This window comes from Neolamprologus multifasciatus, chromosome 16, assembly GCF_963576455.1.
Source record: "Neolamprologus multifasciatus chromosome 16, fNeoMul1.2, whole genome shotgun sequence".
NCBI lineage: Eukaryota > Metazoa > Chordata > Actinopteri > Cichliformes > Cichlidae > Neolamprologus > Neolamprologus multifasciatus.
The window spans coordinates 17,404,815-17,429,695 of record NC_140454.1 but is presented as its reverse complement, the minus strand read 5'-3'; the positions used below and the strand labels follow the sequence as shown (position 1 = coordinate 17,429,695).

The 24,881-nt window shown below is 39.0% G+C and overlaps 1 protein-coding gene across 2 annotated transcripts in view; it reads right to left on the bottom strand.

The window, feature by feature from the left end:
• Positions 1-9,816, bottom strand: part of gpm6bb (glycoprotein M6Bb) — a 29,353-nt gene extending 19,537 nt beyond the window's left edge. For both annotated transcript variants that reach the window (XM_085136635.1, XM_085136636.1), the window contains exon 1: positions 9,662-9,816. In XM_085136635.1, coding sequence (XP_084992761.1) covers positions 9,662-9,665 — 4 coding nt within the window. In that variant the 5' untranslated portion in view covers positions 9,666-9,816. The remainder of the gene's footprint in view (positions 1-9,661) is intronic.
• Positions 9,817-24,881: the final 15,065 nt, after the last annotated feature.

Here is a 24,881-nt window from a genome sequence, read left to right as displayed (position 1 = left end):
AAGAGGTATGTCCAGTCTTCACTCCGACCTCCATTATCTAGTTTCCTAGACGGATATTCCAGGGACTAATGAGAACACCAAGAATTCCCCAGAACATTTTTATCTGACAAAAAAGTTTTAAAAAGCTGTTGAGGTTTTCCATGTTTTCAAATGATACAATAACAACACCATTAAGCAATTTGCTTTGACACTAAAGTAACATTTTGTTTAGTGCATGCCTCTCATTCCCTGACTCCTCGGGAGGAGGTGAAACAAGTTGTGTTGTTGTGATTTAAGAAATAAGCATTTTAATAGTTAAATTCAACTCAATGTAATCTCAATGACATAAATTGATGTTAGCATTAGCATTAGGCGATTTTTAAAAATCCGATATTTCAATATATGGACCGATATGTAGTTATTTATTTGCTTATTTACACTCTGCCCAATCCTCCACCAATCAGCTGTCTGTGTTTGTGGCTCCAAACGTGTTGCAAACAAGGAAGTTGAAGAGTGTTCTCTGGTGGACAAACTGTGCAACATGAACTGTCATGACATGGTTGAAGGGTGTTTTTCCCAGTCCGTCTTTACTTTTTTTTTTTTTTTTTAAATGTAAATTTATTGGCTACTCTAAATGCCGGTATTAACAGATTAGCAATAAATAAATCTGTCCAGGCTCTAATTCGAAGTTCAACTAATTTGATTTCTGCCAAACCTTAAGTAAAAATGTCTACATGTTTAGTTGTTAGCTACTCCTAATCAAGTCTCCAGGCAATCTTTTGCTGCCATTTGCTGAAAATATCAGTATGCTAGGGCAGAAAACCACAACCAAAATCACTGAGCTCATCACTTAGGCTTGAGCAGCAGCTTCTTTAAGATTCTCCTTATAGACTAAATGCAGTTATGGCTCCAAAGGTGTATACTACTAATCTTATCAAACCAAGCTAGTTGAAAGGTCCATTAAACTGCACTAAGATTAAAAATAAATCCCGCAGGACTTCTCTTAGGGGTGTTAATCCTTTAAATACAATGAATATCACTGTAAGCATGTTTATATTTAGCCTAGAACAAAAACTACTAAGATGCTTTCTTTGTTACTTAAGTGACTAGACAGCAGTTAAGTTTAATTATAAGGAAATTAATATGGTAATGAAATTCTGGAACAATTCTGCTGATGACTGATGATACTGGTGATATTTCTTCTGTTTGTTTATTTTGTATTTGCTGTCACCTGCATGTGTCTTTGTACCAGGAAATAATGAAATCCCCGTTATAAAAAAAAAACCTGTTTCATCTCTGAACATTTAGTCAGTACACAAAACATGCAAGACATAAATATTAGCCAGACATTGGCAAATATCATTTTATTTGTAATATGTAATATAATATGATTACAAGTAGTATAACTGAATTATAGGAATTACATTAAAATAAATGAAATTATTTTTCCTGAAAATGAACAAGCAGCTACAGTTATTTTAGTTATTGACAATCAGATGCATGACTAAACTGACAAAGGCATATCTTTTGAGATTAATGGAAAATGTTGATGCACACAAAATTTAGAGTATTACTTCAAAGGATATTTGTCAGGAAAATCAAGCCCATCTTGTAAGGATGTCTAGAAGCAGCAATAGATTTTCCCTTTTGATGTTTCACGGTCCATATGTCCCTCTTAAAACTGGTGAGGACCTGACAACACAAATGTTCTCACACTCCAGCTGCTGTGATGCAAATAGCACTGTGGCTGGAGACTTTCGTATTCCTACTTGTTGCATAGAGCATACGCATATGAACACACGCACATGAGTGCGCACACATGGACACAATAGAGACATAAAGAAACACGAAGACAGCAGACGAGACTCTCCAGCTAATTCTGGGGTTGCCTCCTGTGCACAGTTCCTACCCTCCTCTGTGTCTCCCCCGGCGGCTGGGACCTCTTGCTTTGCATCACTCCCACCAATCCTATTGTCCTCCACCTCATGCTGCCAACCTCCAACCCCTGACCCAAGACTTTAGCCTTTTCAAACTCTCTTGCTTCACCCCCTCCAACCCTTATTAGATGGAGCCTTCTTCTTTCAGCTCATTCAGACCCCTTCATGTCAGGATTCACTGTGAGCACTATGACAACGGAGAAGCCAGAACACATACTACTTTAATACCATTGTTACATGAGGCTCCTCCACTGTCTCAAAGTCCCACATCCTAGGCTGAATCCTGGAAGGATGTGAAAGTTGGTTGCAACCTGAATCTGATACTTCCAGCCCCGCAGAGATGTGTTCTTCCTTATGTGGGCTAAGTGCTTAACAATATGCAGTAAGTACAGAGTATCACAGGAAAGGAAGAGAAGTTAATCTCTCCAGTAACTGTATACACTCCACTCTTGCTGACCTCTGTGAGCAAGGGTCAGTCCATTACTTTATTGCTTTAAGCACTAATAAGCAGTTTTCCACCAGCATCCTGCAACATCCTGTTGATCCAACTGGACATTGCAATGCGTCTCAGCATATTATCTATAGCACCATTTGTGACGCTGTCTTATTATCTGTGTGTAAGCACTAACCATTTCCCACTGTTTTATCCCATGATTATGTTTTGCACTATGCAAACCAATAATGCATAATGCTTTGGTAATCGATCATTAAACATATTGCGCTTTTCATTTCTATAACTTTGCATTATTTTAGAGATTAATAACTGTCTAAAGTGCTTTGCTTGTACTTTTTTGGCACCTTGTTTTTGGAGATATGAGAGCTCTCAGTGCAGCAGGAAACCAGATGAGTTACTCACATGTTATTGAACACATTCAAGTCAAATTAAAACCAATAAAAGCAGAAATATTGGCTATGAAAATGCAAAGCATATAAATGTGATCCATGTGACTAGGGGGTCTAGTTCCAAATATGAGGTACGTTAAGCATACATCAAGTATTTCATACACTTTTCACACATAAAAACATGAGATCTCATAGGTTCAGTTGCTTAAAGTTTACTCTGTACATTAAATATGATTTTTTTTCCAACATTATTTCCACTTTCTGCTGCTCTATGGTTACACTACTGTTTTCCCATACGGTAGAGGCCAAAAGCTAAGATGACTTATGAGACCTCTCAGTGGTGTAGCTATAATATTCATACAGCGAACTGATCTCTCCTCTGGTCTGCGTGTGGTTATAAGGTCAAGCTGTTTTTCAGACAGAAACATCTGGGATTTCCTCTACCCCAAAGCTGCTGTTCTCTATTGTTTTTCCACATATAGTAAAGCTACGACTGGCTTCTTGAAAAACAATGAAATGTGCACATGGTAAAAGACTCAAGTTGTGTAGTTCAAGTTAAATTAATGTCAAATCTAAACTTCAGTAATTTAGTCAAATTGAAATCCATCTTTTCAAACCCTCAATCAGTCTGAGTGTGAAAAGAAAAAGCCTTCCCCGACATTCTCCCCGAGCTATTGGGTTTCCTGCAGCTGTCGCTTCATAAAAGATCAGCCATAGCTGATTTTCATCTGCTTGGCAGAAGTGCCTCTTCCCGTCTATTATGCCTTTCTCTGGAGGATAATAAGCAGACAATGCAAACTCTCACTTGGAAATCTTTCACTCGGTCAGGAAAATGATTCCTGGCAGTAAAGAATGACTCCTCTTATCACATGTGGCACCCAATCAAAACAACATTAGCAAAGAGGAGTCATGTGCATCTCCTGCATCTTACATAAAAGCAACAAGCTTTGATAATCAGCTCGAACAAGATTTTCTTCTGCAAAAGCAGCACGATGGAAAAATCTTAATATATAAAATATGACTTTACACATAATTCTAAAAGGCCAATAAAAAGTCATAAAGGATTGTATGAGTATTTATTTAAATTGCTGCTTAATTCATCCCAAGCGCAGCACTTGGCTGCATCCCAGTGGTCCCAGGCTGTCTGGCAAGGCTCTTCATATGGTGAGCATTTCTCATTGGTGTGCTGGGGTACCCCAGATGCTTTTGTCTTACGGTTGTTTAGCAGCTGCGTAAAAGCACTGAGGACAAAGGCCTATCTGTGGAGGGTTGAATACACTCAGCGGGCACACAGCCAACAGCTCAACCCTATAGGCTCCCACAGTTGAAAAGCGGACTAATATATTCAACTCTCACTCCTGACAGATGATCTTACGGTGAAATTAGCTGGAGGCACTTTTATTTCTTTTCAATTCATCTAAGTAGTTTTACATTTAAACCGTGGCCACATCAAACTCTTCCCACAAAAGCCTATTCCCAATTGTTTTCCAAGTTTAAGAGAAGTAAAAACACTGAAAAATGTAACCACGTCATACCTCTTCACTAAGTTCCACAAAATTTGGTTTGCTAGTTTTGGCATAATCTAGGCAAGCAAATGGCACTAAAACCATACATTGGCTTTTCCCCAAGTGATAACCTCTGTAGGTTGAAAATCAAACCAAACGCAGTTCCTCTAATGACCACAACACTGGCTCAAAAAGTCAACAAAAGCAGACTTCAAATGGTAAAATGGCCAAAGTTATAGCATTTAAAAGCAGTCAATAACTTGAATTTTTCGTAAATTAATTTCTAGCATTTTATTAGTTGTTATTTAGGATTAAAATTATCAGGTATGTGTGCATGGCACCCATATGGTTTATGGAAACAGCTCACCAACCAAGCTCACTAGCTAAATGATAATGTCACCCACTCCTTCAAATATGGTAAATTCTGGCTCCAAGACAGCAACTGTGAGGGTTTTAATTACAGAATCACTAACTAATGGGTGGCTACAAGCATGTTTTATAGTGATCGCTCCTTGGAGAGAACGTAGAAAAAGAACTTGCACTTAAGTGTCCTTAACTGGTACACTTGCTAACTCAAATCTTTTATACACTCAAGATATAGATCTGAAATTCAGCTCCCCACTGCCACCTTTCAGTTAATTGTACTGATTTGGACAAATGGGTGTAAAGAAAAGCTAAGGCAAGCAATGGAAATAGTATTCCAAAGCTACAGCAGGCTAAGACACTTATGATCAACCAAACATGTCTACATAGTCCAAATATCTTATTAAACAAGATAAATTTGTTTAAACCACGGACTCAGTGAGCCTGGAAAAATCCAACATCTCTCAAAGGTGGAGTGCTCAAAGTAGCTATGGCACCTGAAAGCAAACTGCTTCTAGCCGTTCCAAATTTCCACGAGTAATGTTTGGGTGAGAAGTCACACTTTAGAGACAAGACAAGAAGTATAGGTTTCACATGCTGTTTGGAAAATGTTCATGCCTGAAACATTAGTTAAGACAAAAAAATAGCCCTCCGTCAAAACAACTCAAGACACAGCCGTGTTTTACACGCATGAGCCCTCCGTTTTGTATGTTTGGCATCTCCATATTTAACTGCTGATACAGCTTCTAAAGCACAGACTGAATTCATCCTTTGAGTTCATGTCCTGCTCTAAAATGTATTTTTAGTGATCAACCTATGGCTCCAAATACCGAGCTCATTAGTCACCGTTCAGAGCTAGCGTAGATATCTAGGCTTAGTCATACTATTCTGTGTAAAGTAATATGTCACCATTCCACCTCACTTGGATTACAATCAATTCACTTTTTTACCCATAACTCGCATTGATAATTGATTATTCTGGGAAAGCATTGTTGACTATTTCAATTCCCTGCTCGTGTGACACATAGAAAGTGTATCAAACCACATGCAATGAGTGTTTTTGTTTTTAATGTGCTGTGGAAAATGTGGCCATCTAGAGCAGTATGGTGTGGTTTACTGTAGATAGCAGAAAATGCTGCACTGGGGCCAAATGCCTATTGGATCAATGAGTAAATGTTCATCAGCTGCAGCGTCTCTTTGCTTTCCCCGAGCCATTATCTCCCAAAGGCCTTCTGGAACAGTCATCTGACTCTGAACAAAACACTGATACAGATTGCTACTCCACTGGCAAATATCTCCTCTACACTCTGCATACATGCACTAATGCCAGCATAATGCATTTCCAGTTTAACTTTGTTAATCATGGGTGTCTTTCTGAAGTCTAGCAGACAAGATAAAGGCCAGATTGTATCCTTGGCATATTTTGTTTCCAACACTGTTGCTTGTGTATATCTTAAAAGCTGTTTCCCCCCCTGCACATAGAGTGTATTTTCAATGCCATAGAGTTTTTAAGCATATGGCAGAATGACACGCACGTACACTTGCCTTCCCCTTCTGTTTTACTGTGAATAGGCTTTTAGTAAAAAGTGGCGAGGGACATGCTTGAACAAGGATCCCCACTCATGAACGTCTATTCTTAACATCTAGTGTCACAATAGTCAATGGCTCTCTTTGTAGTCAAAGGACTTATTAGAGCAACAAATTAACATGAGTGCTTGGGCTAACCTGGCTGTCAGGAAGCAAACTAAAAGCAACTAAAAAGGGACATAAATGGGTTGAAGATGAGAAGAACTGGAGATATCAGAGGGCACAAATTAAACCAGGAAAAGGGGACAACAGATGGAGTTTTGGTTGCACTAAAAAGCCATCTTTTGTGAGCTTCATGGGCCTCAACCGCTGTACAATTACCAAAGATGCTCAGTCACATGCATCGCCAAGTGGAAAGCAGCCCAGAAATCATGTAACTATGACAGCAACTGCCTCATTATGGAGGGTATTCACAGTAATTAAAGATTGAAAGCTGAAGACAACGGGATATTTAATTTCCGATGGTGATATAAAATGTGGGATTAGTTGTAATGTTTGAGCAACAAACTTTATATAGCCTGAGCCGCACTTCAGACAGTGAAAATCTATGGGAATTAACAGCAGACTGCTTTGGCTTACACAAGCAAACACAAAACAGCAAAGTTCAAATTTGCTCTCAGCACTCTTTGAACATCTTTGCGGTGACTCATTCTCACAGTCCTCTGGGTTTTTTTGTTTTTTTTCTGTGCATATCTTGGGAACAGAAGGATGTGTATGACCACCACAACAACCGTGACTCAACTAAAATTAGGGGAAAAAAATAGAAATCTGACTTTCTATTATTGCTCAACCATCAGTTGACAAGTTTCTGGTTCAGAAAGTGCAAAAAAATATCTCCGCTGGCACGGGATTAGTAGTTTAATGGTCTTTCCCCTCCTCAGACTCCGGACGCAAGGTCACAGCGCACACAGTTCACCACATGGGTTTGTGACAGTATGTGTGACACTGCTGATGTGTAATTAGAAACTTTCCAAACAGCATCCTAGGTCTGATGTAGACAGAGCACACACAAGTCACACCCAGCTCCCGTGTTTTTGGGTCATCAAAACACAGGATCGATTCTGTTTAAGCCTGAAAACTTCCTGAAAGCGTTAACTGTTCATGTGAGTCAGTGCAAACTGAGCCATGAAAGTACAGCAAAGAATTTAACTAAAGACACATTTAGAACTGTCTGCTATGATTATCTCTTCTTTTCTTGAATTTCTCAATAACAATGACGTAACATTTGGATCTGTTTAGCGACCAGCCTTGATGAACTTTTCCACAAGGCCTCCACAGTGAAAACAGGACACGGAGACAAGAAGCTTCACAAGTTTCCACAAGAAGAAAAAAAAAAGTTGCTTTCTTTTTTTTGCTATCAGGATCAGGCTCCAAGAAGAAGAGACACTGTGTTATGTTAATCAAATAAACTGCAAAAGCGAAAATGTTTTTCCAAAAATGTCTTAAATCCGGTAAGTTTAATGAAAAATAAAAATAATCTTTGCTTGACATACTTGTTCACAATAGCTCAAGGCCTACAATCTGCATTAAAGAAAGTTTACCGGACATTTATGCACGACATGCTTTTCTTTCTAAAAACAAGTGAGTGTTCATCACATGTGTGATAGAAGTCTGTCATCTTCATGCCAGCACTCTTCTTTCAGATGTTTGGCTCAATGATAAAAAATCAGCAGAGCCAACACTACAGTTTCTTCCTGTTTAGTTATCAAGGGAGCTAATAGCAGCCAAATACTGCTCGCTGGGGTAATAGTCACAGAACTAACACCAAGAACTTAACAAGTTATTTGCGGAAAATGTCTTCCTGTCTTCCTCTGAATAGAGCTGGAGGAAAGCCAGGTCATCCTCCCACAGTCTTCACACAACCCAGTTCACTGTTAAAATCATTCGGGGGCAAGGACAGAGGAGGATCTCTCTGAAAAACATGTCAGGTGGAGTTCACCATAAAAATCAAATTCGACATTTAGTTACACAACCACTCTATGACCGCTACACTCCGTAGTCTTGCACACATTCGGTTCATGATATCTATTCGGGGCTTTTTACAGGTGATCCTTTTTGTGTTTGCAATTCTTCTTGACACGAAACAAGGCAAATCACTGCAGAGGAGCACAAAGCACTTCTCTGATTCAACCAAAGGGGACTTTTTACAGCATCTAACAAGTCTCCAAATCAATCTCCTCATGCGCACAACAGGCTGTCGTGTATTTTCTGAAAGGGCCACAGAGCATATTTGAATATAAAATGAGAGCTTTAGCTAGTGGACAATGCATAAAGGTTGATTGCCATGCAGAGTAATATCCTCTGTGAGACACTGAATAAGGGTCTGTGGGGAATTAGTTCACAGGGCATCCGCTAGGCAACTTGCAATTCAGTGAACTTCTCTCTCTACATTAAGAGCCACTGAAGTCGCACAAAGGAGCAGCTCCAAATTAGGAGCACAAAGGCGCTTCTGTGATAGCTTCATAGCGAATTAATGAGCACTGATACACATTCTCACACAGTGTCCTTCCCTGGCCTCAGCTGCACTGTGGCAAACAACACATGGTATTAAATGTTACACAGACCCAATCCAGCAGCTCAAAATGGCCACAATTATTTAGCTGTTTAATATCCAGCGCAGTGTAAGCTGAGAATATTTCATAACTAACATTTAATTGTTTTGGATGTGTTGCCAATTTATCACAGTTTTAACGTTATTAAACATCCATGGCATGAGCCCCTCATTCCTCCCTGGAGCCTCGCACCCCCAGGTTGCGAGCACAGATGGCAAAGACTTGGTACTGTCTCAGCTCAGCCCTTCAGATAGCAATTACAAGCTCTGGCACAACACAACAGCCGATCATGGAGCGTCTGACAAATGCAATATGCTGCTTCCAGTACGTTTTAATCAAGCTTTGCCAGTAAAACACGCTGAGCTGTTTGGATAGGAGACGGGACAACAATGACAACCTTTCACCTCAATCAGCGCAACGTGATCAATCACCGCTGACCAATGTGATAATCGACGACTGATAATGAAGGGCGTGGCCAAGTGAAAACTTTTAATCAAACGTTTTCCCAAACAGTTCAGCCTCTGTGGCCCTTTTTTAAAAAAGTTAAAAGAGAGACAGTGAAGGCAGCAAACTGAACTGGACTTAACACCTCTACAGATTCGCTCAGAGTTGACTGCAGGAATCCTGACAGTCCTAATCTGTCTAATCGCTTTCCACAAGTTGCTTCAGCAGGCTGCTCTAATGCCGATTCTCATGCAACCGGGTCAGGTAAACAACGTCCTTCTGTGGCACTAGTAGCAATAGTAAAATTTCACTTATGCGTACTTTTAAACAATCCGTGCACCTCGAAAGTTAGAGCCAAGTATGATCTATGCTGTCATCACAAAAAAAACAAAAAACAACAGGCGTTCATTACATCCGTCGCGACACCGGAACATCTGTTGGTAAAACTTACCCATTTTTCCAAGTTTTCCTTGGTTGTCTGAAGTTTCGCTATCAGCTGAAAGTTGAGCCCCAGCTACACTGATGTTGCGTCCTGGGATGCACACACTGACCGCCTGGCTGCTCCAAAACTCAAGGCTGTCCCTCTGGAGACAGCCCGGCTTACGTCACCACAGAGGGGATTACTGATGGGAGGACGGAGTTCACTCAGCCTGCCCCCTCCCTCATCTCTCCTCAGTGCAGAGCATTAAAAAAAAGTTAGCTCTTTACTCTTAGTGAGCATTTTTATCTTGACGTATTTGTGCGCACGAAGCCCCATATTGCGCATAGTGGATGTGGATGGGTTATCGCGAACGCTGTCGATTAACTGATGAAATAAATCATTCAATCATGATAACAACCTAAAAACTCAAGCACAAAATTAACTCTTGAGCCCCAAAATACAGAATAACGAGCTATTAGGACGGATGAGTCAAACTGAGAGGCCAGAGGTCACTAGAGGGGAGTGATTTTTGAACTACCTTCTGCCTCTCCCGTACCCTGTTACATGGCTAATCGCTTGCTTTACAGACAAGGGTCCTTGTAAGGTTCTTGAAGTATACCCCTACGAAATTTAGAGAACCCATGGTCTCTTTAAAGCTAATGGGGAGTTATTTATATCTTTATTTGGGGAGAAGATAAAAAAAGAATTATGATTAGCTCACGGACATAAATCAAATTGTTCTAAATGAATGTTTTGTGCATCTTTCAATCCAGCCCTGTGACACAAAAGCATTTCCGACTTACCCCAACACCTCTACTAAAAGACAAGAAACACCCTAATTTAGTTCATCCATGGCCAAATGCATATAAAGCCTGCATGAAGAATTAAACATTGTATTTGTTTTGCAACTACGCTTAGTTGCGTGAGACTTCTGATTTTAAAGACACAGGGTCGGCTCAACATCAATTCTGTGGATAGAGATAAACGGTGGCCTCTCAAAAAGACATGGCCTTTAAAAGAAACAAAACCATCACCATCACTCCAGCAGACTGGCATCCGGTTTCCAAGGAGGTCTGAGCAGCCCCTAATCCAATCCAGTCTTTTCATTGGTGGCCAAGTGGGCAATTCTCAATGGTTTGTTTCATGGTAAACAGGGCATCTTCCCATCAAGGCAAACAGAAAAGTAGCCAAAAGGCAAATATTTAACTGGTCAGCTTCACATCTACAAGGAAAATATCATCCTTCTATTCTCACTTAATATAATTTATATTCAATTCACCATCCACTTTCTTTTTCTAAAGTGCACATTTACTGAAAAGCTCCACTAACCTTTAAATCTTTTTCTTTATGCGTGTACATTTATGGTGAATAGTTCTTCAGCTCTACACAAAACATTTTTGGCTGATATGATATGAGTTTATTGTCATAAATCTGCATCATCATAAACGACTAAAGTGCCCCGATCACTTTGTGTGTGTATGGGTGGTGTGTTTGTGTGTTTATCTGTGTGTACATGGGCTGCACGTCAGTGAATAGGTGATCTGCATGGGAAACTTCCAGCACTGTGCTGGCTGTTACAGCAGGCACAGCAGCTGGCAGACAGCAATCCTGCAACTGTTATTAGGGCTGACTGTATAAAAACAAAGCACACACACACAATGCCCTTTTATTTGACATTACAGCCATGCCACTAACAAAGTGATCCACACACCATATGAAATTTGACTTTGTAGGTGGATGATGTAATCTTCAGAAACCCTTACTGTTTATTGGGCTGTTTAACATCTCCTATTTCTGAGGGGGTTGTTTCATGAATACTAACTTGGGCTAAGCACATGTTAATTTAAGTTACATTCTGAAAATACTTTGAAAGGTAATTTGGACATGAAGTAGTTTTTTCTGTTCAGCACCAATGACCTGGATGTGTGACAATAATACCTCAGATATATGTTACAGACAAAACACTGAGGTTTTTCTAACCAGCAAGGCAATGTAAGGAACTACAGCCCAAAACCCAAACATTTCTTAAATCTTGAAGCAATTTTCTCTGCTCTAATTTATGTTATGTTCCTAATTAAGGATAAGCACAGTGAAACAGGGCTGATAGCAGTCAGCAGAGGCAAATTGAGGTAATCCTCGAGCGTCTAATTGCAAATAAAGAAAAGCTGCTGAAGCGCTGTACCAAACACAACGGCCACCATGGTTACAAACCGCAGATAAAATGGCAGACACTGTGAATGAGCTCAAAATGAGAGGCGGTTTAAAGTGCTCCGAGAGCGAAGCTGGCATCAGATCGCCAGTTACATGACTTGGTTGAACAATCTGGGTCTGCAAGGCGTTCCTTAATGTGCTGAATAGCACTACTTGAATGGCAAAACTCCCTGCTCAAATTTTCAAAGGATTACAAAGTTTCCCCTCTGTGGAGAAAGACAGTCCGGTAATGAATGTTTGCTTAAGACAGTTTAATTGATTACGTCAGTTTTTCCAAATTCTTTTCTGAAGTTATTCAGCTGGTGAGTAAGCTTTAAACATTCAATTCCAGCATACACTTTAAAAAAAAAAAAAAAGGTTCAATAACATTAGTGCACAAAAACTTGTTCCAGCTGCAGTTTTGTGGACTAATCTGCAGTATATGGACACACCTGAGTCTTTTCCCAGAATAGTCACGCTTCAGCGAGCAGATGAAATTTAAGCATTTTGAAAGTTACACAGGATCTGTTTTACAGCATGTTCACTTTAAAATTGTTTGAATGTCTGCACCATTAAAGTGCAAAGTATCAACTCCAATTTGGATTGGTTTATGTCAGTACTGAAAAAACCATGTGTGGGACATAATCTATTTAACACACTAAATGTTTTACTGTCAGTTCATGTATAAAAGACAGAGAAGGGTTTGCATATCACATGCTGAAGACTAAACTGGACACAGAGACCAACAGCATTGTTGTCCAGTTACTCTTTGAAATTTGGGCACTGTGTGGCTGTGTGTCATACACAGTCCTTTCAGTGCTGACACAGACTGAAGCGGAGACTTGGCCCTTGACACAAAGTGTCTTTGAGCCTTAAAATAAAGACTGTTTCAGCTGTTGATAATGTTGACTGAACTGTCTCTCTCTTGTGTACTCTATGTAGCTGTGCACTTGGAGTTCATGTTTTGGAATAAACGGAAGGATTTGTTACTCTGGTGAGAAATCCAAAGATTCTCCTTCCAGCTGTGTGAATGATGTTAAAGCTCTGTTCGTTTCAGAAAGTAGATACTCACAAACTCTAGTGCTGTTCCTCAGACTTTAACCTGGAACTGTAGTGAACAACATATGAGGTTTTAGTGTGGAGTCAACATCTGGTTTAGTATTTGGAAAGCAGTGGAAAATAATGTTCCATTGCCATCTGAGGGAAAATACGGAGGAAGAATGTTGTTTACCTCTACTCGCAAAATGCTTTCAAGAGAATCTAATCTATTCAGCTTGCCTATAAAACTAAATCTCACTTGGAAGTTGGAAGCATGCGCACTTAGAGACAAAGCACGGTTCCAGCAAATATGCCCATGCGGGCCCACAGTGGGGACAATCCGGTTTGTTTGTTTTGCTTTTTAAGTGTCCCAGTGGGTAAAACTACTGTGGGGCCTGCATGCCCTAACCCACAGGTGGAGCAGTGAGGTACTCATGTAGGCTAGCCCATGTGGGACCCATAAGAATTTTGCTCTTTTGGGTCGTCATGTGTGTTTTCATTATAGGCTTGCCCACAGAAAAGCCATATAAGGGGCCTAAAAGGCAACACTTCTGTGGGCCTTGTATGGGTGATGAGCCTGGGTTTTTCCTGTCCACACAGCCCCACAGTTCAGCCACACCTACCTACTGTGGGCTCACATAGGCATGTTTGCTGGCAAATTATTTAAAACAAGGAAACATGATACAGAGACACGTGACTTATGTGTTTTAGTATACTTACAAAAATTTGAGGGTGATAGAGGTTAACTGATTCAACACACAAATCTCTTGGGTTGTCAGGAAGAGTATGTGTTATAAAAATCCGTCAAATCAAGTAGGGCAGCCTACGCCTCGAGGTTGCTGACATTTTATGCCAGTATTTGGGTTCACTTGGTGTATTGGTTTACATGTTTGGCTAACAACTAAAACATCCCTAGTTCAATTGTGGGAGCAGTTACAAATCCTTTTCAAGATGGACATCCAATATAAAAAATATGCCATATGAAATATGCTAAGCTACCTGCTGTAGTGACCCCTTGAGAATAAGAGGGCAACTAGAAGTAGCTTTAATGGGGCCCACAGTGATCCCACGTGTGCCCCAAGGGGTGAATGTTTGATGGATTTTTATCCAGTGTTTTTATTTTAAACCACAGTCCCACGTGACCAGACACTTTCTGATTATATCTTGATCAAGTTTAACAAAATAAAGGTCTTGTCTTGGGAGTGTTTTCTAAGCATATCAGTCTCTGCAGGAGGCTCTGCAAACACAATGCATCACCAGTGCTTATGAGCCAAAATAGACAATGGCTGTGACCGACCCCAGCAGGCCGACGGGAGTGAAGAACATGTAAGCAGCAGTGAGCTCATGTAATTTATCGCTCCCGAGGCCCCAAGCTTGAGGGTAGCCACAAAAACAGCTGGGAGTAAAGCAGGAAGTTAAACCCAGGCTAGTTTCGCTCTAAGCCCGTGTGTGGAAGGAGAGAATTAAGAAACCGGCAGGACAAACTGTATTGCATTTGCTGATTTGTGGTGGTGTTAGAGGGTGAGAGGAGTGGCTAGATTTAGTAGACAGCTTTAACTCAGGGAATGGAAAAACCAAAGCAATACACACACCCTTGTGGCTCTGCCTCCAGAGATAATTGGGTCACTGTGGCTCAACAGCATTCCTCATAAATAAACTACCAGCTGTATTTTCTGATGTTCAAAGTTTTTTTTTTTTTTATTTTTTTAAAGATTGCTGCACATATAAAATAGAGATAGCATAATTATGCCCGGTAAGAAGCACAGACAAGCATAAAATATGAGACCTATTGATTCTGACATGCAAACAGGACCTTAATACTGATGGAAACTGTCGCTGAATTCCTCCACCGCTCCCATCCTTTCTTGGCAGTAATGGCCATGGACAGGAGCAATATCACAGCATATTTTTGTGAGCTTTAGACCACATGTCACATGCTATTTGAAGCTCTTTAAAAAAGAAGAAGATTTGTATAGGTAAACCTTTGGATTGCTTGGTAGCTGAACTGATGGCGACATAGACGACAGCTTAACCCAAGTCTATACAATGCTGCCATCTAGTGCGTTATTTTATGGTGATTCAGAGACACAAAGTACAGAAGAAGAAGCCAAAACATAATGTAGAATTTCTCCTAAATCTTGACATGTCCATTCTCCTTGTTGTGATAAAAATCCTCACTTGTATAAACTCAGCAGTTTATGGGCTGCCCCTTTTATTTATTTATTATAACTGCTTCAAAAAAGGCACAAACCACAAAGAAGACATCCGATTTCTTAAGTTTCACATTAAAGTCTGTTGTTTACAAAAATGTCACACTTGACAACAAATCTGTCCCCTGTCTGCTGACTCATTTACTGTGAAAGTCTCTCACAGTGAGCTTGAGTTTTGGGGTCCCGGTACTGTGCGTGCTTGTCGCTGTCCCACTGATTTCCTGCAGAGAGGAAAGTGCTTTTATTTCTGTTACACGATCAAAACTGTCTGGTGAATTTTATGCTGCAGTTTCCCACCGGGATAAGTAAATAAATAGTCTGGTTCACCGTTTAACTGTGTCATTGCTCAGTGTCTGAGCTGATGTTGTTGGAGTGCATGTTTTATACACCGAAGTCAAGGCAGCTTGACAAGTAGGAAATTAGCTGGATAACAACGTGGCTTTAGATGTCACTTATTAAAAAAATAATAAAGCACAGACAAATAAGAGTTAATAAGAGTTAAACCTCATTAATTTCAGTGTTTAACTCCAACAGTGTTCCTCGTTAGTTTAATTGTATAATAGAAGCAGACAGCTGCCTTTAGAAATCACACATATACAGCCCTACTGGCCATTTATCATTCGTTTATGAGGCATTTTCAATTAACACATTACATTAATAAGATTTCTTTTTCCCATCACAAATATTGAAAGTGAAATTTCTCCAGAGGACTCCTGTTATGTTACTTGACAGATTAAGTTGAGTGCTCGAGTTTACCTGAGGGAAATTATCAACTCATTGGATAACAGGCGCCTTATGCTACTTGAATTGTATCACCTCCAAGCAGCCGCTCTCCTGTTGACTCTCCTGAGTCTGGAATGAAAGCATGTAGTTTTGTGCGGGCAAGAGTGCGTGCTTCACATCTCTGTTCTGCTCTTGAACTCTTCCAAAATAGATTAAAAATAATAATAGCAATAATAATACAAATCCATGGAATAAGAAGCTGAAACTGGATTGTGAAATGACAGCATTTAGTTTTACGTAAAATATTAATTTATATGTAAAGAAAATACCCCAAAAATACACAGGGAAATAACAGGTGATAGACTATTCAAAAGAAAGTTATATAGCAAACCAAATGTGTAAAATGTAATCAATAAATAAAGGAAGGAAAAAAATGGGTATTGGATATGATCATTTTTCTCACACTTGGATGATTCAAACAGTGTCAGCTGCTACATTTGATCAAAGCCCATCTGCTGCCAAATTGTTTCAACTTCTTTCTTTTTAAATAATTGATTGCTTTTGTGATTACGTTTACATCTTTTATGATCACTGCAGATTATTTCTATACAATTTTCCTCCTTCCTCATTCGAATAAACGGCCCGTGGTGTTCTTACAATACAGTGCATTACCAAATCAATATATTGAATAGATAACCTTCAACACTTGTTCTACAAACATTTGTTATCTTTGAAACTATTGCTGTTCCCAAAGGCAATCATGCCAGAACTCAATTGCAGCATCTTTCGAGATTTATATTAAAATAATGCCTCATATTACCCTGCAGACTCAACACCCTGCTGTATTCAACAAACACAATGCCACTCCTAATTAGAGATAAATAGGTCTACATTTTCTCATATGTTATTCATCTGCAGGTTTGGTGACCTTCAAATGGCAATGTGTCACTCTGGTTTTGTATTTACCTCAACAAACGGGACACGATTCTCAGAAAAGCCATCAGTGCTGTGATTACTTCTTTGCCAAACTGATTTTCATCTGAAAGGTCTCCATGACGTTACCACAGCGTTTATTCTTTGGTTTGGTTGGGGAAATCAATCAATAATCTATTACATTAGAAAATACTTATCTTAGCATATCAATATGCCAGTGTTTGCATGAATTTGATTTGCATACTCTGTAAATTTGCCACAGTATGTTGTTTATGTTGGTGTTTCTGGGGGGGGGTTGTATTCTTTCCAGCAGCTCATCTTTACCATGGAAACTTCAGGTTTCATATGATGGACACAATAACACAGAACATTGTGTGTATTATATATCTGACTTATTAGTAAGGAGCTGAAGCTTTTGAATGTAGCTCTTTGGCATGCTTGAGCATTTTGACCCAAATTCCTTTGATTTAAATATGGTAATTTGTTATAGGAAGTGTAAAGAGTAAATTATCTAATCTTACTTATCACACCTAATGCATGCATTTATTTTGCTGCCTAAAGGGCTTTTTTCAGGCTGTTTGTGCTCCTGAATCATTAACTATTATATAACTACCCTAGAGAGGGAACATAGCGAGCCTCTGCTCAGTGACAGAGGCCAGTAGAGTGTCATTACTTTCCCTGGAGGCCCTGTTTCATTAGAAAACAGACCCATCAGACTGCCAGCGGGGAACGAGTTCTTCACTGAGCCTCTCCCACATTGATCCATACTCAATACGGCCACAGAATGAGAAATGTACACTTCTAAGATGTGTCAAACCTTTTTAGACAATTTTTAGAAAAAAAGTGTCATGCTTTATCTGTGCTTTAACTTATTTTATGTCACTGATGAACATTCAGAACAGTTTGTCATTGTTTCGTCTCACCTCTACACATGTACACCTTAATCGGCATGCTGTTGATGAAGCTGTGGCATTCTCCAAGCTTTGTAGGACTAAAACAAAAAAGATGTTTTGGGGTCAGTGCTCTTGTATTTTCTGTGCAACACTTTTAGGACAACAGCCACAGAGGGAAGATGTGCTGCTTTCAGGCAACGCGGCTCTCATGACACCATCAGTCGCACTGTTATCAGGAGGTTCTCTCCATATGTCCTCTTAACAGCTGAGACTCACCTTAGAAGACATAGCACAGAATGTAACTGTAAGCTCTTCATATAAAATATTCTGTGTGTACAATAGTAAATATATGGAGAAGAGTACTGGTCAAGTAAAACAAATAATTTAATAAACACTATTTTAATATTTATATCGATTTATGCAAGAATTATTTAAAAAATATCTATCATTAATTCCTTGTGTGTTTATTTTACTTTTTTCAAATAACCCAAAGTATTTATTTATTTATCACATTTTACCCCTACTCACTTCATTAAATGTAATTATTTTTATATTTTATTTTAATGTCCATAGATTTTTATTCTAGTATACAAATGAGGAGGCTCTCATGAGGTCAACTTTTAAAATTTTATAACATGAATTGAAATTGACTGCCTCCAGTCCAGAGATTGTTAACAAAGTAATCACTCAGATAAAATAAATGACATATGAATAAATAAATGTGCAAATGAAGACATAAATATCAATGTCATAAGTGTCTGATAATAACAAAAATGCCTAAACATGTTATTTAGAATAATGTTTTAGGTTTTAATGGCATATTTATGTATTCACTACAAGATATTAGTTATTTTTGATGGGCAGTTTTGATCCTCCATAGAGCTTCTCCTGAAATGTAAAATACTCTTTATTGTTTCATTAACATTATATATTTATACATTATTAAAAAGGGCTGGAAAGTTTTCTCCTGGGAAAAAAAAGAACAATAATCAAATACTGATCAACTCAGCACAAGATGTCTTCAAGATAAAGAGAAAACTATCATTTTGCAAAGTGAAGGTCAAACATTGTAGGGTGACAGAAAACAACAGGTATGTTTAATTCTGTGGCGCATCCTCCCACAAAGTGGGCAATATAATCAAATTATTCCTGCTAACATTTGCACGATCATTGTACTCAGTACTCGCTTAAAACAATTCATAATGTGATTTCTGGGGAGGTTACTATTTTAAAAACATGCCTGACCTTTCCGTCTTCTCCTCCATCTGGTAAAGACAATTGACTGATGCCAAATTAAACTGTGCTTCATTGTCTCTCCCCAGCTTAATGAGTGCAGCTACAGCAGATCAATATATCATTTGTAAAGTAAAATCTAATTGGAAATTGTTGCACATTTGCTCCGAGACAGAAAGCAGACCCACTGGCTGGATTTTGGCGAGACGAGGCAGGCAGAGCCAGAGGGTGCTTTTGGCAAAACCAGATAAGAATAATTTGTTATCTTCCTCATAACGACAAATCAAACAGATTCCTCTGCTTATGTGGTTCCCTCTTCCCCAGTATACGGGCTACTGTTTAATTGTGTTTGCCAGCTGAAACCCTCTCAGCTTTTGAGGTTTCATTCGTCATCAGAGAAATACAGCTGCTCCAATCCGCTTATCAATGTGTGTCTCACTGATGTTTCCATGGAAACTGTGTTTACTGCCTCACAGTGTGCTAAAAATGGTTCCAAAGTGATAACGGTGCCAGAGTAGTGAAAGCGGTGTAAAGATGTTATGAACAATGACAGTCATAGACGTAGTGGCATTATAAATGTAGACGTGTAAGCCATTGTTTAGTGTTTAAACACAATCAGGGAAAAATACTCTTCTATCGTGTTCTGAATTTCAAAAATGTCTCGTCTGCCAATTTTAATCCTACTGATTATTTCAAGATTTGATAAAATGGGAAAATGCAATAATATAATTTTTCCTTTCTTCCTCTTCATCACTATGTCTCCCTTTTCCTCTTCACAAATCTCACTGGCAGCTCTGTGGAGGTGCTAAATATCTCAGCCAATGAGTACAATTTAGACATAGAAATTACAAGTTGAAATTGAGTTTGACCTTGTGGCAGTCCAAACCGAGTGTGAAGTCCAAATAGGGGAATTACAGAGCCTAACTAATGTCATTATTTTCCCTTTCTTCTAATAATAATAATATGGATTTTTTTTCTGGCACGTTACCAAAAACCTGATATTTTGTGAGCCAGATTATGTTTTGGTTTCTGCAGCTGTGGCTCTCATTTCAGCCTTATGATTATTCTCCACCAGTGACTGCCCTGACTACAATTTTCCAAGCTTTGCCTTTTCAAAATGTAGTGCAATGTAAATATCGTTTGAATCTAATTTTCTCTAAAACATCACCGTAGCGGTTTCCCCCACATGCACGCACAAACACTGTGAATGCTGTAAGATTGCTTTTGAAGAAGACAATAGTCATGTGTTGTAGATAGAAGAGACAGTTGGAGCACTGTTCCCATGGCAATGGGTTTAGAGGAAATAACTTTGCATTCATCAAGTTTAAAGTATTTTTTTTCCTTTTTCCTGAAAAACTGGAGAGAAGCTGACTTTCTGCAAAGCTTTATGATTTCATTTTTTTTTCTTAAAATGTGTCTGTTCCCTTTTATATTTCTTCTGATTCCATCAAACGTCTGCTTGCTAAGATCCATTTTCACTTTTCATTCTTTTTTAACCATGAACAGAACAGATAACATTTAATTTGATATTTAGAGCAGAATCTGGAAGAATGTAACTCTGGGGTTATGTGTCACATGTGATTAATGGTTGGGAATGAATTAAAGTGTAGGTAAAGATGGCACTGATAAATTTCACACCATATTATGCATCTTCTCTCACCGGCTTATGTAAGACTTCCAGATCAGGCCCATCACTTAAACTAGTATAAACTTTTATTCCATTAGAAATAAACATCATAGATTGTGACACTTAATGTACATTCTCTTAATAATTTCTAAATAATGACTTGATTACAAAGTGAATATCTTCCACTTAACCGTTTCAGGACCTGTGGTGTATCCTGGCGGTAATCGGGCAGAGGCTTACGTTCATGCCTACCACCAATTTAGAATCACCAGTTAACCTAGCGTGCATGTCTTTGGACAGATGGAGGAAGTTAGAGTATCCAGAGAGCAATCGCCAGGACAAACATGCAAACTCCACACAGAAATGCTCCAGCCAGGATTCAAACCCGGGCTCTTCTTGCTGTGAAACAACAGTGCTAACCACTGCACCATGTTGCATTTAAATTACTTATAAACTGTAGAGCAGTTTTAAATAAAAGAAGGTGCACCATATAAAGCTTTTATTGAGTGTGATTTATTAGAAGGCATTCACAAAGCATGTTATCAAGAATAGATGAGGTCAATTTGGAATAATAAAGCAGATCTGTCCTATCATTTCATTTAGCACCAACAGAAATACATTTGCAGTGACAGCTTCATGTGGGACTTAATGCTCTTTATAGATTACTATTAACACAGTAATAGGATAGGCTGTGTAATGCTTTATATGCCAGATATGACGGTGAGTGAAGAACAAATGAGATTAAATAAAAAAACTATAAAATGTGGATGATGTAATGAACTCAACATAAAGGTTTCTTCTGCATCTTTACATCATTTATAAAGTAGATCAGTCGTAGTTTGTTTGAATACATTGTTAGTATGCATGTTCTGTCATGGATTTTAAAGCAGCTTTCGGGTTTTGGAACATGTGGGAAAATTCCATAAAAAGTGTGAGGAATTGGCTGTTAACCAAACCCCGTCCCTAGATTAGTCAGGACCACCTTGATGATTGTTAGCAGGCTTTGTCATTGATTTATAGAAGCTGCATTATTTATTTTCCACTGTTTTCTTGAGTTACTTGCGGTTTGTTCCAGTCCTTCCTGGTCTGAGTAAAAGAGGAGGCTGAATCTACGGTGGAGTTGGTTTAAACACAGAGGTCACCCAAATGGACTAAACCATCTGCTGCAACAGCATAGGGGAGAATTATGTTTCTGTTGTTGTTTTTATTTGATATGTCCCCACTTTGCCTTTGAAATGTTTTCTCCACTAGAATACAAAATATTTGGTTAGGAGAGCCTTATTTTTGAGTAGGTTTGTTTAGTTGACCGGCTTATTTCTTAAATAAGTACAGAAATAAATAACTATTTTAATGGTTATGTATGTTGATATTATTATTAATCTTTTTGGGGTATAATACAACCCACATTTTGAAAGTCATACTTGTGCCTGGATATTGATTGTCCTTAGAACGGACATTTTTAACATTACTACCAAGAAAGCTCTGATTCCCTTTAGTGTGTTTATCTGAAATATAGCAGTAAAGTGTGAGCTATAATGTGACCAATCACATTAAAGCATCTGCTAAAAAACATAGAAAATATTAGTGCTTAATAAAGAAAAAGAAACAACCGATATAGGAAAAGTGTGGACGTGAACTCGAGCATAAAGACATGCTGGGCAGTCGTCAGATTTGGGGACCGCTTTGAAAGAAAATTCCAAGGTCAATTCAGATGTGGCCCAGCTGTGACAGAGTAAACCTTTCTGGTAGTTTTACAGCAAGACGCACATGATGAGAATGAGACAAGACGTGACACTGGTTCAGTCAGAAAGACACTGATGCTTGATAATGACAAACAATGTTACTGTGGGCTGTCAGCAATCTTTTGCCTCTTTGTATTTCTTCAACATTAAGCAGTATTCAAATTTAAAATTCCCGACTGGCACAGGAAACATCATAGACAAACCTCTCCGGAACAGTATGCTGCTCACTCCAATACAACCAAATTGATTCTGAATGTGACAAGCAAGTCATCTTTAATGCATTCTTCCATTTGACAGGCTGCATGCTAATCATTTTAATATTTGTGCAAGCACATCAAATCTTGTATTCTGCCAGTGAGCTTTTAACTGTATACCTTTACACACACCACTAAATGCCACATGTCATAATGACACTATCTCTGCCACAGAAGTTTTCCCACTGAGAGAATACTGAGAATACTGAGTAGAGCACTCATCAATTTTCTCCATAAATATCTTTTTTAAAGGCAGTGAAAAGGAAATTTTGATTGAAACCAGTTAAGCAACTGAAATTGCATTCAGTCTTCAATTTATTCTTGCATCATTTTGACAGCAGCACAACCAGTGTGACAACTCTCGGCGAGACAAGCCTACAAGCCAGAAATAGATAAATTATGAGTTTGTGTCAACAGGGAGCAGACATTGGCCAAGAAAAAAGTACGTGTACATGATGTTTGATGCTCGGGTGACTGCACAGAAACTGGAACTCAGGGGAGATGTCCCGACGTGTAGATCTAAGTAAAACACGATGGATTCACTGTTGCTTAAAAAGTAATTGCTTAAGAAACTGAGCAGCGCATTCGATAAGATGTGTACATCCTGTAGAAACGTGGCATTTTATTGTTTCTTTTAATCTCTTTAAATGTGTAGACATGGAGTGACTGTGGAGGATGGATGGGGGTCTAGACTGTGGATCAGTGGGTCTTCAGTGCTCAGTGATGGAGAAAGGCTCTCTGGCTGTCAGTGTGCTCCTACTGATGAAGCAACAAGGTGATTGACAGATGAGTCTTAGTGAAGACCACCACTGCTCTCTTCACTCAGCTTGAGGGATAACACACCCTATAAGGAGGTGCATCCTTATGAGAACTTAGGCTTTTGATTGGCTTGTGATTCATATGAATCCATAGCTGTAATACCTAGAGAAGAGTAAACATTGTTTCATGTGACCGCGTTGCAGACAAACTGTTTGCACTGTATAATCTAAATGACTTTATCATTCTCTTGTGTGGAATGTAGGAGCCTCAAAATAACTTCATTTCGCTGTGAGAGAGAGCTTATGATAATTGTGTTGGGTGTTTTGGCACTAGAGAATTCTCAAATCCTTGCTTGTCTTCAAGAATCCCCTCATTAAATACTTTGCATTCTTCCTCCGGCATGTTGTCTCTCTAAAATAGCTCCAGCCACAAGTTACCTCTCCGTATCCCTGCTAGGCCCCGAGATCAGCTCCATGAGTTGAATTATAGAGCAGAAAAGTCATTAAGTGGGATAAAGATACAAAGAATCGATGAGGCAATGGATACTCCGAAGCTCCCACTTGTCTTCAGTCCAGTGCACATGAGCATCAGGTTGGTGTAAAGTCTGCTTGTTGTTTCCAGGTGAGCTCTCCAGTCAGTCTACAACTCCTCAGTTACTGATGAGGATCAATAATGACCACGTACCCAGACAACACAGAACTTGTTCTTCCTAAATAAATAGTTGTATGGACAGTAATAAATGTAAACAATGCATTAGTTTTGGCTGCAATTCTATAGGAGAGAGATTATAAAGTTGAAGCCCCTTCGTTTAATTTCATAGTTATAAATTGTGCAGCAAATTCTTATGGACATCACAATAAAGCTGATGATGTAAAACCTCTAATTCCCCAAAGAATAACAGGCAGCAGCAACCAGTCTTTGTTGTTGTGGGTGGGAAGCTTTAAAATAGCGCCTGTCCTGAGCCTGTAATTTTAATAGCTATGTGAAAACTGCTGGATAAATGAGACCGACAGGCATTTCTTGTCTAAAGGATTGTCCTGTTTTATTCACAGAGAGAGGCCCACATCGCTCTCTCTCTCTCTGTGTCTCACACACACACTCTTTCGCCTCAGTGACAAGCAGATCTGACTTGTTCTCCTTTAATTATGTGACCCACCTGGGCTGAAATCTTTCCTTATGGAAACTAATGGCCAATTGAAGCTCTGGTTTGGTGTCATTACACAGACATGCCAAGTGCACCTGTCTCAAAGATGGGAAATAAAGGGCATGAGTGCAAAGAGGATTTTGGCTCTTACCAGAGAGAAATGTATTCATTAGAGAAAATACCCAATTTTATAGGTGTTATTGCCTTGAACCAGACATGCTCACAAGAGAAGTTATCCACATAAATGGTTGACACAAGACAAGACAAACTTTGTTTTTTTGTTTTTGTTTTTAACTTGAAAGTATTTATGAAAAACAGTACATGTGCCAGTTGTTCAATAATTCATGCAATCATTCAGTATTTATAATACTTCAGAACAAGCCATACGCAAGACCTCTGTTGATACATCAATGTTAAATCTTCAGACTATGGCAAGCCATGCCTTCCAGAGCATAAGATACAAAGTGACACTTTTATGACAGCATTAAAGGGGTTGGCGGTGGG